We start from the raw sequence: 14,351 nt of genomic DNA on the forward strand, positions 1-14,351 counted from the left end.
TAATCCAAATTACAACAATAACAATGTGGTTTTGTATTCAACAATTGTTTAACAATAATTCAATATATACGCAGTTAGTGTAACATTTGTTAAATGGACACTGTAACGACTTACAATAATTTTTTATTTATTTCAAAAACCAAGTATATATGGCCGATTTGTCCTTAAGAGAGGCCCTGTTCGAAGTGGATGAAATCCACTTGACGAAATGGTATATACACTGAAAACATATTATCGTGAGCACAAAGATTTCTTTTTTTTAAAAAAAGGATGCAATTTTTCTTTGCATACCCGAAAAAAATATTTCTTTCGTCCCAATCGAAATTTTAGACAAACAATCCAGTTTTACGATTTTCTTTTAGCTGTAAGTAGGTTTGTTTGGAAGGATATTATAGACTTTTTGCCATAAACAGACACTTTTACGGCAAACAATTCAATAAAGACTATCTCAAAAATGTGAAGTGAAAAAATTGATAGATCCCGGGATGCGCTTTAAAAGAAATTTTATGAACTTGTCTAAAAGGACTACATCGGAAGTGGAAAGACCTTGATGGGGGATTCCAGGATGTGCTTTAAAAGAAATGTTTGTGGAATAACTTCCATTTTTTTTTACTGGGTGGGCCATGTAATTTTTATATTCATTAACACACAATTATCGATATAACCATCAACGCATATTGTCAAGCAGTTCTATTTACAGACACATACAATCCGATGTAATGAAACTTTATTTGAAGAAAACGAACAACGATGTAAGAAATATAACTTTTGGAAACCGAAATAATGTAATTTTACATGTATTCCAAAAAAAAAATTTCTAAAGATTTTGAAAATATGGTCGATATTATACTTTGCAAAAAGATAATCCGTTTCGAATACTATGCCTCCGGTGGCGGCGGCTTGAACGCTAGGCCGACATAAATTTGTATATTCGGCGGCAGACATTTATCCATTATAAAATCAAATAGATTTTATCGGAATGGTTATGATATTAGTTGTACAACCAATCTTACAATCAAATTTACATATCTTTTGAGCAAGATGTTTGCGAAATTATTATAGAAACCTAATATTGAATGATTGTGGATCGAAAATTCAAAATTTTGCCAGAAAATACATCAATTATTAATACATTTTTGTGTTTTTATTTGGCGGCTAAATCTGAGTAGAGATGAACCGACATATTCGGCGGTGGCGTCGACTGTCAAAAAAGGGTTGGCGGCGGCTAAAATCAGCGGCGGTGGCTTCATTTCTGTTAAATGCAGTTTGTTTAATCAGCTCGTGGGCGCCGCAACCTATGCTACATTAATATAACTTATATGGATAATTATCTATTGATGACAATAACAGCTACGTAGCTCAGTGGATAGTGTGCTGGCTTACAAATTGCATGGTCCGCGGTTCGATTCTCCGTCCAGGCGAAAGGTAAAATTTTAAAAATTTATAAAATCGAATAATTTCTTCTACATTGTTTGTATTACAGAAAAAAGTGCTAAGAACTAAAAAAACCTCGTGGAAGTGAGAAAAATGTAAGGTTAAATGCAACTAACCAGAAAAGATTATTTTTTCAGTTAGTCTTTATGAAATTGTTTTTACATCGTGGAAAAGAATAAACGTTTATCACAAAAAGTATATGCTTTTCTACCAAAGAAACTTCCTTACAGCGAAAAGCAAATGAGAAACGAACTTTGTTTGTCTAAAATGGGAACCACCGTGGTGCAATGGTTAGCATGCCCGCCTTGCATACACAAGGTCGTGCGTTCGATTCTTGCTTCGACCGAACACCAAGGAGTTTTTCAGCGGTGGATTATTTCATTTCATTTATTTATTTTCGCATAATCTGTAAGCCTCCCACCTCAGTAATGCTGGTGACATTTCTGAGGGTGTCAAAGCTTCTCTAAGTGGTTTCTCTGCAATGTGGAACGCCGTTCGGACTCGGTTATAAAAAGGAGGCCCCTTGTCATTGAGCTTAACATGGAATCGGGCAGCACTCAGTGATAAGAGAGAAGTTCGCCAATGTGGTATCACAATGGACTGAATAGTCTAAGTGAGCCTGAAACATCGGGCTGCCTAAGGGGCTAACCTAACCTAATCTTGTCTAAAATTTCGTTTGGGAGGAAAGAATTATTTTTTGTGTGTGCCTTGAATGGGTATCGTAGACAACAAAAGAATTCATATTTTTTTCTCTCTCTATATTTCTGAGCAAAAAACAAATGTATTTGCGTTACGGTGAGCACCAAATTTGCATACATATCCACCCTGACTGACACTACCGGAAATAACTCCGAAGTTAAACTATCGCTAATTTTAACTTATTTTCATTGGAAACTAATTATTTGTTAACCGTTAAATATTATTATTTTTTGCGAAATTTCCCACATACCCAAAGAAATTTTCCTTTTTTCAAGAATGTCTCAAATATTTTATGAACTGCACGTGGGTATAAAGTTCAATTACCGTATACATAAGTTCAATATGAACTAAAGCAGAAGAAAACTTTCATACGATTCCAAAAATAGTAAGAATGAACTACTATACAGGTAAATTGGTCATGATTTGGCGCCAATGATTTTTTTACTTTAAGTTCATTTTTCTTCTATGATAGGCTGTAATTTCGTGAATTGCAGTTAAAAACCACAAGGGCATTAACTATCTGGAATATTTCCCCCAAACCGCTATAGCCACGACAATACCACTATAGCCACGACAATATTCAAATTAGAGGTGTGCACGTGAGTAATAGTTTACTCACGCATACTCACGACTGAAAAATCGTACTCACGCACGATATATTTTGGTAGGACTCACGCACACTCACGCACGAAAACGTCGTGACTCACGAATAATTTTATGATTAATTTACCTTACCAAAGTGTCTGAAAACATGAGCACTATTAAAATCGAGAATGTTATTAAACTCTTTACATCCCAGGTGCCACTAAAATCGTAATTGAATTTAACTCTTAAGCGTTTTATGTTGGTGAGCAGGAATATTTTCGTGAGTGTAATTCGTTACTCACGCACACTCACGAAGATATTATTTTCATGACTCACGCTCACACACGACATTTTGGTTTGTTAATCACGCTCACTCACGCTGTTGTCATGACGCTCATGACTCTCGACTCACGAACGAATCACGAACATTTTCGTGAGTCACGACAATTTCGTGTCACGTGCACACCTCTAATTCAAATTCCTTAGTCCACGGGGTACAAACCCGATTTGTCATTTCATCGGATATTGTTGTTGTTGTTGTTGAGCTACATATTAATAATATTTTACTCTAGGCTAAATAATTGGAAATTCTCTTAGGGCTATATGGCTCATACCATTAACACCGCCGCCAACATCATTTATTGAACTTAATGATGTTGTCTTTATATGGAACATATCATTACACATAGTTTCTTCTTTTCATCAGTGTCTACATTTTTGTTTTTGTCTTTTAACTAGGGAATCGTGACTTGTAGCTTGTGGTTTAGAGCCACCTCTGTCAGAGCCTAAAGACAAAAAGCACGATTGGCTTCTGTGGTTTTTGTTATTGTTTTATTCAATTTTATTGTAGAATATTAAATATTTCATCCAACACTTTATTATGTTGGGGTCTTTGTTCCTGTTTGCTGTTTATGGTGACACAGAGGTTCACCTAATGACTGGAAATTTGTTTATTACTACAAATAACCATAACGAATCGGGTGATTGTACTGTCAACGATAAATAATATAATTGATAGTCGATAAAAAGGTTATATGCAATGGGTTGCCAATGTGTTTAAAAAATAGTGATGGGACTTGATGAAAATCTACTTTCCGAAGCAAAAGAGAAGCAAATTTCATCCGATCCGGCTGAAATTTGGTACATGGTGTTAGTATATGGTCTCTGACAATCATGCAAGAATTGGCCCACATCGGTCCATAATTATATATAGCCCCGATATAAATCGATCACCAGATTTGACCTCCGGAGCCTCTTGGAAGACCAAAATTCATCTAATTCAGTCAATAATTATATATAGGCTTCATATAAACCGATCCCCAGATTTGACCTCCGGAGCCCCTTGGAAGAGCAAAATTCATTCGATTCGGTTGAAATTTGATACGTGATGTTAGTATATGGTATCCAACAACCATGCAGGAATTGGTTCATATCAGTCCATAATTATATATAGCCCCCATATAAACCGATCCCCAGATTTGACTTCCGGAGCCCCTTGAAGAGCAAAATTCATCCGATCTGGTTGAAATTTGGTACATGGTGGTAGTATATGATATTTAAAAACCATGCCAAAGTGGTCCATATCAGTCCATAATCATATATAGCCCCCATATAAACCGATCCCGAGATTTGGTTTTGGAGTCTCTTGGAGGAGCAAATTTCATCCAAGTCAGTTGAAGTTGGGTACATTATGCTAGTATATGGCCGTTAACAACCATGCCTGACTAGGTCCATATCGGTCTATAGTTATATATAGCCCTCAGATAAATCGATCCCCAATCACACAAAAATTGGTCCATATCAAGTTCATAATTGTATATGGCCCCTATATAAGCGACCCCCATATTTCAATTTCCATGTCGATTCGTAATTATTTGGAGACTTACCTATACATAACTTTTTTGTCTAATGTATGCCACATATGGACTCACAATTTAGAAAACGATGTTAAGAAGTTTTAAGATACCACAACCCAAGTAATTCGATTGTGGATGACAGTCTTTCGTAGAAGTTCCTACATAAGATTCGGCCTGGCCGAATTTACGGCCGTATATACTTGTTTACTCGAAACATGGCATAATTTCTACTTGAAGTCTGAGTCTGAATTTGGAAATTAAAGTTCTCGTTATCACAGTTTTAACACATGAAGAAAAAAACTGAAAAACGAATAAATTAAAAGTTGTTTCCTAGAATCAAGGTCGTAAAATTCAATTTTTTAAGACAAGTTTGTCTTAAAAGTATCCTTACTTCAATCCTTCTCTTCCATGGCTTGGAATCAATACAAATTATCCAACCATCATTAAAGTAAAGATAAAATCTTTGGAACTGGACATGCTGTTTTCAGTGTATATACACACAAAGAAAAAAAACGTTTGGAATACGTGTATCGCAAACGTGATTATTTTCTTTTGTAACCAAAAAAAAAAAATTGCAAAATTTTTCAATTTGTGCAATAGAAAAAAATTTTTATTATTCCAGTCATTTTCCTTCATATCAAGAGAAAGGAAGATGATATTAGCCAGAAAATTAAAAGAGAAATGTTTTTCTTGAGTTATTTGACAAATTCAAGAAAATTTATTTGACATAAATAAGTTTTTTTACTTGCTTAAAAAAAATTTTGTAGTTTTAAGGAAAAAATTGGAGTTCAAAATTGCAAGAATGTCTTTAGTGACATACGAAGTTTATGATGGATGCATTTGATGCATTTACGGTCACAGTTCGGTCCTCAAAATAATGCCAGATGTGCCTAATGTAGTGGATTACACTTTGGCGAGTCCACTTTTCGGCAAAAAGTTTGAGACTCTAATCCCCAACAGTGAGGCGTGGTGCACACAGACCCCGGGGAATAAAGAATATATAGATTTCTACACTGATGGCTCCAAATTGGATGGACAAGTGGGGTTCGGAGTATATTCTAATGATCTGGAACTTCGAATAGCGAAAAGATTACCTAATCACTGTAGTGTTTCTCAGGCTGAAATATTAGCAATAAGAGAGGTGGCGAATTGGCTGAGAAGTAATGTTCCAAAAAATGTGGGCATTAATATATATTCAGACAGTCAACCTGCAATAAAATCCTTGAACTCTGTGTTCCTCAACTCGAAAACGGCCATCGACTGCCGCAAATCTCTTAATGAGATGGCTGAGCAGTACAATATTCACCTAATATGGGTACCTGGCCATAGGAACATACCGGGGAACAGCGAAGCGGATGAGTTGGCAAGGCTAGGGACTACCTTACATATTCAAGGGGAACTAGAATTTGTTGGTATGCCCCTAGCTACCTGCAAGCTCATACTGCGTGAGAAGGCTGTTATGATGGCAAATGTTCGATGGGAGAATTGCAAGGGTTGTAACGACACCAAGCAAATATGGCCCCATTTCAACTTAAACCGCACACTAGATATGCTAATGTTCTCGAGATGTCAGATATCACTCCTGATATCTGCTATAACGGGTCGCTGTCTGATAGACGATTTTGCAAAAACTATTGGCGCGAAGTATAATGACTATTGTATGAGCTGTCATGATGCGGAGGAAAAAGAATCAATTAAACACCTCTTGTGTGAATGTCCTGCATTTTGTGTAAAGCGCAAGCAACTTTTAGGAGCATATTGCTTCAGATTACTGGCGGATCTGGAAAACGTAAACTTAAGCAGTCTGCTAATGTCTTTGGAACAATCTGGTTGGTTCAGCGAAGAAAAATAATCGAGAAGGTTCAGCGGTTAAAAGTAGAAATGCCCATAGGTAATAGGTACTTTTAGAAAATGTGGTATCACAATGGACTGAATAGTCTAAGTGAACCTGAATCTTAATCGGGCTGCCACTTTAACCTAACCTAACCATGCGGTGGATTATCCCACCCCAGTAATGCTGGTGATATATCTGAGGCTTTCAAAGATTCTCTAAGTGGTTTCACTGGAATGTGGACGCCGTTTGGACTAGGCTATAAAAAGGAGGTCCCTTGTCATTGAGCTTAACGTGGAATCGGGCAGCACTCAGTGATAAGAGAGAAGTTCACCAATGTGGTATCACAATGGATTGAATAGTCTAAGTGAGCCTGATACATCGGGCTGCCACATAACCTAACCTAACCTAAATAATGAACTATTTATATTTGTGAGAAATACGAATTTAGTAATTCTTCATGCTTAATTTGTGGATAATTTTTCCCGTTTTTTAGTTCATTTAACTAACGTAGTCAAAAAATTATTAGATTAACCCCCATTTTCATGAAGCTACGTTAGTGTTCCGTTAGCTAACGAACTTTTAAAATGTACTATGGACATATCTGTCATCTTGCCTATATATTCCACATGCCAGTTAGAAATTTAATTGCCGAAAAATTTTCAGTTAAAGTTGACCGGAGAGAAGATATTTGCAATTTACTTTCTGTTAACTGGCAGTTAAAGCCAAACGGAGCTACAAGAAAATGGCCGTAAAGGAATCTTTCTCCAAACATAAAGTTTCCATGAACTAAAATGAAGTTAAATTGGTTTTAGTGAAATAGAGAGTTTATTTTTTTTTTTTTTGAGTGTAAAAATTTTGCAAAAAACAATTGATTATAAATTTGAACTTTTCGAAGAAATGCAGAAACCTATGACAATAGAACAACATTAGCGATACCCTTTTTCCAAAGTTTTTTTTTAAATTTTTTTTTTAGAACACATCCCAATTTTTTTTCATCACTTAAATATAAGCATCAATGGCAACCCATAAGTAAATAAATTGTATGACAATTTAATAACTTTATAGCATTCGTTTAGATTACGTTGTTATATGTATCAAAACCGGAACACATACGGTTCCAATCACAAATTCCCAAAAGTAATATAATATTCATCAAATAAAAAATAAGAATTGAATTAAGTACGGTACTCCCACAAAGCATATTTGTGACAACAGAAAAAAGTGTTGACGTAATGGAAATCAATCAGGCTGAAATAAAAGAAATTGAGGGAAGCAATCCCTTCTAGGCGTATCATTAATGAGAACATAATTAAGACAACATCATTATAAGTACATAGACGAATGATTTTATTGTCTTTCATAGTTTTGTTAAAGTCATCAATATTATGATTGATGCTGTGCATGATAAGCAATCTTGTATTTTAAAGCATTGCAAATTATTGGAATTTATCTTTTTGATTCCTTGTATGGAGTTTTCTATTTAAGTATTAGCTGTTTTTTTTTACTTACTTCTTTCATAATAATAATAAACAATCAATCACAGATTAACAAATTAGTTTGATTTTCTCCTCACACAAAGGAACTACAGCATGTCTTTGACATAAGACATGCACTTTGAATGGTAGTTTTTTTTTTTTTGGTTTAATCCTTTAATGATATTCATCAATGGTATGTCTGGTCTGATGTTTTGTCAAAGCTCTTGTTTATAGAAATCTTGGTCGATAGAAAATTTTAATTGAAAAAGTGGATGCTCTTATAATTCAAGTATTTGTGATTTACTCTTTACTTCCATCCTTTCTTAGGACCATAAATACCTATTGTGTTAAAATTCAACGCTAATTAGGTGTGAATTCATTCAACATAAAGTGAAAAAAGTCGAAAACAAAAAGTCCGTGGAGAACCATAGCTTATTTCACTTCATATTGGAGTTTTAATTAACGAACCAGTAATACAATATGGCTTTGAAAAGATGGGAGAAATCTTGCAAAGAATTATTCCTTAAATATTCTGTAGAATTGTAAAAGAATAGTAAGTACGGGATTCAGATATATATAAGTACATAATAATTTATTTAAATATCTATTAATTTTACATTTAATTTCTTAAGTTTTACACAGAAGACATGAAGTATGAAGAACACAAAAATTCACTTATCCCAGCCAAAAGAACTCAGTGAGAGGAGAAAATTAATTTTTGGATTTTGCTACCTTGGTTGCCGTTCGTTGTTTTATGAGCCTCTATAGGTTTTTCGCCAAATTCGATTCTTAGCACTTTTTTGCAATCTTCTTCTATTTTTCGCATGACCATAGCTCGAAAAATGCTGTGATTTTTTTTTTCCAGTCTTTAGTAAAGTTATAGCTCTTGACTCGGCCAACAAATCTTCATGTTCAAAACCCCAAAAATTTAAAAAAAAAATTGCCCTTTTTCCACAACAGCTCTTAACCCATTGAAAATTTTACCAAACAATCAAGGGAAGAAATGTACCCTATAAAATTATTAACAATTTAACAGTACATACACTGTTAGAAAAATATGTTTTTCATATGTTCCGATATAAACAAAATGTGTTTCGGGCACAATTTTAGAACACAATATATTTAAGTGCAAACATGTAATGTTCCTAAACTAACACAAAATGTTTGGGAAATCTATGTTAATATGTTAGAATATATTATGTTTGGGGCATGAATGTTTCTTAAAAATCATATGTGTGAATGCAAACTTATATATATTTACAAATTTCGACTAAACATACATATGTTGTGATATTTTATTCAAAGCGACAAAGAGAGTATAGAGAAAGAAATAGAGATGGAAACCGGGAGAGTTGACGAAAGATATCAACATAACACAGCGAAAGAATCAAAAGGGAACAATTTCTGTGAAACCGCTTTTATGTTGTTTCGGAAAACTGTGTTATGATAAGGCCAAAAATTTGATATGCTTAAGTCCAAATATTATTTAATTTGAATAAAGAGAATAGACATTCGGAACCAAGAGAATAGACATTTGAAAAACAAACAGCATATGTTTTCGCCTTGAGAGCAGCATTTTATGTATGTGTGGACATGTGTTTTGTTTACCATTTTGGCATTATGGGCATAATTTTTTTCTTGGTTCGTTAAAAGAAATCAGGGGTATCCATAAAATAACGAAAGGGCACTATACTCTTTTTAGAGTTGGGACAGTAAAATGATTAATAACCCACATTTCGAAGTGTTTTTTTTTTTTTTTTTTTTTTATTATTTCAAATTAAAATATATTTACAATTCATATAATTGCCTCAGCGCCTCCAAGGCATTTTTGAGGCTATCTAGCAACGTATTTCAAGAAAAACATACATCTCACAGACAAGTTATGATTTTATGAATTTGTTATGATTTATGAAATATGAATTAAAAAACAAAACAAAAAATTATATAAGTCATATTAGAAGCATTTCAATGTTTTGTTCTAGGTAATCTTTTATTTGGCGCTTAAAACTTGCAATGCATGTGGACATTTTAATAAAAGCAGGAAGATTATTGTATTCCAGACAACCCATGAATTCAATGCGTTGCTTAGTCAATTCTAATCTGCATCTAGGCAGTCTGAGATTGGATCTATTTCTTGTATTAATGGTATAATTATTACTCAGGAACTGCGTTGTATGAAACCCAATGTTGTTCAAAACCTTATATACGTATATAAGTACTTGTTTCTTATATAAACCAAATACTGGGAGGACACTTTTTGCGACGTCCCTATACAACAAAAATGTTGGGTAGCGTTCAGGCAGGTTATAAACTATTTTAAGTGCACTGTTTTGTAATATTTGTAGGGATTTCAAGTCAGAATTTTTTTTATATCCATAAATGATGGGCAGATAGTTCAAGTGGCTTTGTATCAGTGACTGAAATATCATTAATTTTGCTTGTTCATCCATTTTGTTCTTATATTTGTATAGAATTCCCAATCCAGGTGCAATTTTATTTCTAATTTCTTGAATATGTGTCTTCCAACCTAGATTATTTTGAAGATTGATGCCTAAGTATTTGACTGTGTCCACCTCAGGTATTATCTTACTATCCACTAAGATAGACCAGGTTCTCGTTTCAATGTGTGGATGCGGTCTAAAACGAATAAACTTCGTCTTATTGGCATTTAGGACTAATTTATTAATCTTTGCGAACTCACATATAAGTGAAGCATCGCGTTCTACATTTGCTTTCAGTGTTAATTCATATGTATATGGATAAAATATACTGATATCGTCAGCATACATATATAATTTGCCTTTTAGTCCAAGGTTAGATATATCATTGATATATATTTTAAACAGAAGAGGTCCCAATACACTCCCCTGCGGAACGCCGTATACGACATCTTTCAATAAACTTTTGGATGTATTTATTTGGACGAACCGCTTTCTATTTTGTAAGTAACTCCGAAAAAAGTTTAGTTCTCTACCACGAATTCCATATAAATAAAGTTTCTCGCACATAATTGTGTGGTCAACGAGATCAAACGCTTTTGAGAAATCATAGAACACACCAGCGACCTCTGGTGATCCTTTGTCGAAACTACTGCATATATAGTTTATAATATTTATTAATGCTTCTTCTGTTCCACATCCCTTCTGAAAACCGTATTGTCTTTTAAATAATAGATTTTCTTCATTTAGGTAAGAAGACATTTGCGAATATATTATCTTCTCAAATATTTTATCAAAAACGGATAAGATTGATATTGGTCTATATTGATTAAGTGATGTTGATCGAATTTCCTTTGGTATAGGTACAATTTTTTGAATTTTCAAGGATTCAGGATACGTTGACTCATTTATTGAAGCATTGAAGATCAATGCTAAGTATGGGCATAAATGCCGCATACATGCAGAAATTGCTTTCGGTGTTATTTCATCCGAGCCACAGCCTTTATTCAATTCCAAGTTGTGAATTACGTTCTCAATTTCACTTTCGTTGGTTAGACTAATTCTAAACCTGTTATTATGACGTTGTAGAGTTCTCAAAGAATTGTAGTTGTCAGATGAGCTGGATTGCAACTGGCGTTTAAGATCATCTACCGACTTTAAAAAGTACTCGTTAAATTTTTCTGCTTTGGCGATGTCCGAAGATATAAGATTTCCTAGGTCATCTTTTAATGTAATTTCAGACTTTGAACTTCTACCAAAAATTTGATTCAATAATTGCCAACATTTCCTTGGATTATTCTGAATATTTGAGAGATTATCATACAAATAGTTATCCATTGAACGCTTGGTAGCAAGCTTTATTATTCTACTTATTCTCTTAAGTGCAGAGTTAATATCACTTGAATCTTTCTTCTTTCTCAATTTCAACAGTTTTCTCTTATAGTCCATAATTGCTTTCAAATTTCCGTTTATCCATGGTGTAAACTCATATTTTAACAGATGTTTTTTCCTTATTTGTGTTGTTGATTGGACTATAGCATCGGAAACTATAGCTTGTAAATAAGACATATCTTGAGAGGACTCACCCCTTAGCCCCGATAATTCCAAATTGTGTCGTATTAGATTAGACACGTTTTCATAATCGCAGTGCTGATAGACAGTTTCAACAAAATCATTTTTTGTAGAACTTGATTCTAAACTACACAGTAGCATTTTGTGATCTGACAATTTATTTTCTAAAGCTCCAATTTTTATATCACAGGTAAGGTTACTATAAACATTATCAATAGAAGAACCACTATCAGGACGCGTTATAAGGTTGTGACGATTAGAAAAGTTATAACACTGGAGTAAGTTAGATATGCTTTGGAAAGATGTTGTTTGCAATGAGTTTATGTTTGAGTCTCCAACGAAAAAGCAAGGCGAACGACCATAATTATTTAGCATATTGTCTAAAAATCCAGAAAAGTTATTTTGACTTGCTTTTTGCGATCAATAAAACGTAGTAATTATTAATTTTTTTCCATTAAATGTTTTATTGTGTAATGTCAATGCTATTGCGTCAATAAAATTGTCGCTTTTGCACAGCTCCACTGTGTAATGCAGATTGTTACGAACATATATGGTACAGCCTCCATATCCATCTGATCTACAGCAATGTACAGAATTATAACCAGGAATGTTGTAAAGCTGTAGTAAGTGTGCCTGGAACCATGTCTCTTGAACGCAAATTACATCCGGTAAATCACATAACTTTGCCAACAGCGCTTTGAAACTATTAAATTTTGTAACGGAAGAAATGCTTCTAATATTAATAGATACAACATTAAAGTATTTTTTATATTGATTTAATAAACTCATTATTTAATGAATTTTTATGCTTTTAAACAAAGAAAAAAAATACAATTCAAAAATATTTATGAGGACAAATATTCAGTATTAGGCTCATTATCACTGTCATCCATTTCAGCTGCTTGATTCACAATCGACTTTCGTACATTGGTTCTTGTTGTTGATTGTAACAAGAGGGCATCAACGTCTTCAGCATTTCGGATTAACTTTGGTTTAGATAATTCACTCATTTTGACAAAAACTTTCCCACCCACAGCATAGGTTCTTCTGTAACCAACATTCTTCAGAGATTTTGCGTAGTTTAAAAGTGTTAAAGTTTCCTTGCTCAGGTTTCATTATAAAAATTTAATATAGTATAAATATAAATGTGTAAATTAAAAAAAAGTGTTCGGCCGGAGCAGGGATTGAACCCACGACCCTTTGCATGCAAGGCAGACATGCTAACCACTGCTCCACGTGGCAAACAAATGTATGTTTCTGTTAAATAATGTTATGTTTGTAGGGGCTCGTGGGCGCTGCAAACTATGCTATATAAATGTAACTTATAACGTTAATTATCTACTGGTGACTATGACAGCTACGTAGTCCAGTGGATAGTGTGTTGGCTTACAAACTGTATGGTCCTCGGTTCGATTCTCCGTGCAGGCGAAAGGTAAAATTTAAAAAAATTTATAAAAGTGAATAATTTCTTCAACATTATTTGTATTACAGAAAAAGGTGCCAAGAACTAAAATATTTCATGGAATTGAAAATTACGAGTATGTTGGGCAATGAGCACAATCGTCTTTGGGAAAAATTCTTCCAAGCATATAATATTTTTGGGCTCAAAATGCTTCCAAACATATAATATGTTCACATAAAACAAACATATTAATGTTTCGGCAGTGTTTGGAACATATGTTAAAGAAGCGATTTTTTTTGAGGGTGTACCAACTTCATACATTATCTCTTTGATACGGTTTTGCCATACAAATTTTATTAATTTTCATTTTTTTATTGAGCAAGAGTTTAAGAAAGTTGAAATCCGTATCAAGGAGTGATCGTATGAAGTTGGTAAACCCGAACCCTTATCCATTTATAACTCTTCACAGAAAAACTATAACCAAAAGATTTCCAATTAAAAATTTGATTGAAGTTGAAAATGCAATCAATTAAAAAATGTATTTATACAGTTAACTTTTTAAACAAAATAACAAATAAAGTCAATTAAGAAAATGATTGAAGATTTTTATTTTTTTAACCCTGTTTAGGCACCAATGGTTTTCTACATTATCTGCCACTATTTACATATATACGAGTATGTAAATATTTTGTTTCCTTTGTTATTTTTTGCATTCTGATATTCGCTACAGAAAAAATATTGTTGTTTTTGAACATTGTCTGACATTATTGAAATCGGTTCAGAGTTAGATATAGCTCCTATGTATATCTATCGCCCGATATACACCCATATTACCACAGACGCCAAAGTTTTGCTCCGATCTACGAAGAGTTTTGCACAGGGAGTAGAGTTAATATTCTTACTATGCATGCCAAATTTGTTTGGAATCGGTCCACATTTAGATATAGTGCCCATGTATATCTCTAGTCCGATTTATACACATATGACCACAGAGGCCAAATTTTACTCCGATTTACATGAGAATGAAGTGGGGGAATATCATATGGAAAACGACGG

At 33.7% G+C, this 14,351-nt stretch overlaps 2 protein-coding genes across 3 annotated transcripts in view; one reads left to right on the forward strand and one right to left on the reverse strand.

The window, feature by feature from the left end:
- LOC142228805 (uncharacterized) overlaps positions 1-14,351 on the forward strand; it is a 98,409-nt gene that overhangs the window by 24,087 nt on the left and 59,971 nt on the right. The window lies entirely within an intron of this gene.
- Positions 9,833-12,268, reverse strand: LOC142231292 (uncharacterized). Its single transcript, XM_075301907.1, has one exon. The coding sequence runs from the start codon at positions 12,266-12,268 to the stop codon at positions 9,833-9,835; it is 2,436 nt and encodes an 811-aa protein (XP_075158022.1).

This window comes from Haematobia irritans, chromosome 3 (assembly GCF_050003625.1).
Source record: "Haematobia irritans isolate KBUSLIRL chromosome 3, ASM5000362v1, whole genome shotgun sequence".
In the NCBI taxonomy this organism is placed as follows: domain Eukaryota; kingdom Metazoa; phylum Arthropoda; class Insecta; order Diptera; family Muscidae; genus Haematobia; species Haematobia irritans.

What these genes read in the sequence shown, in the direction of transcription:
- LOC142231292 (XM_075301907.1), bottom strand. Translation starts at nt 12,268, where the DNA reads ATGCTAAATAATTATGGTCGTTCGCCTTGCTTTTTCGTTGGAGACTCA.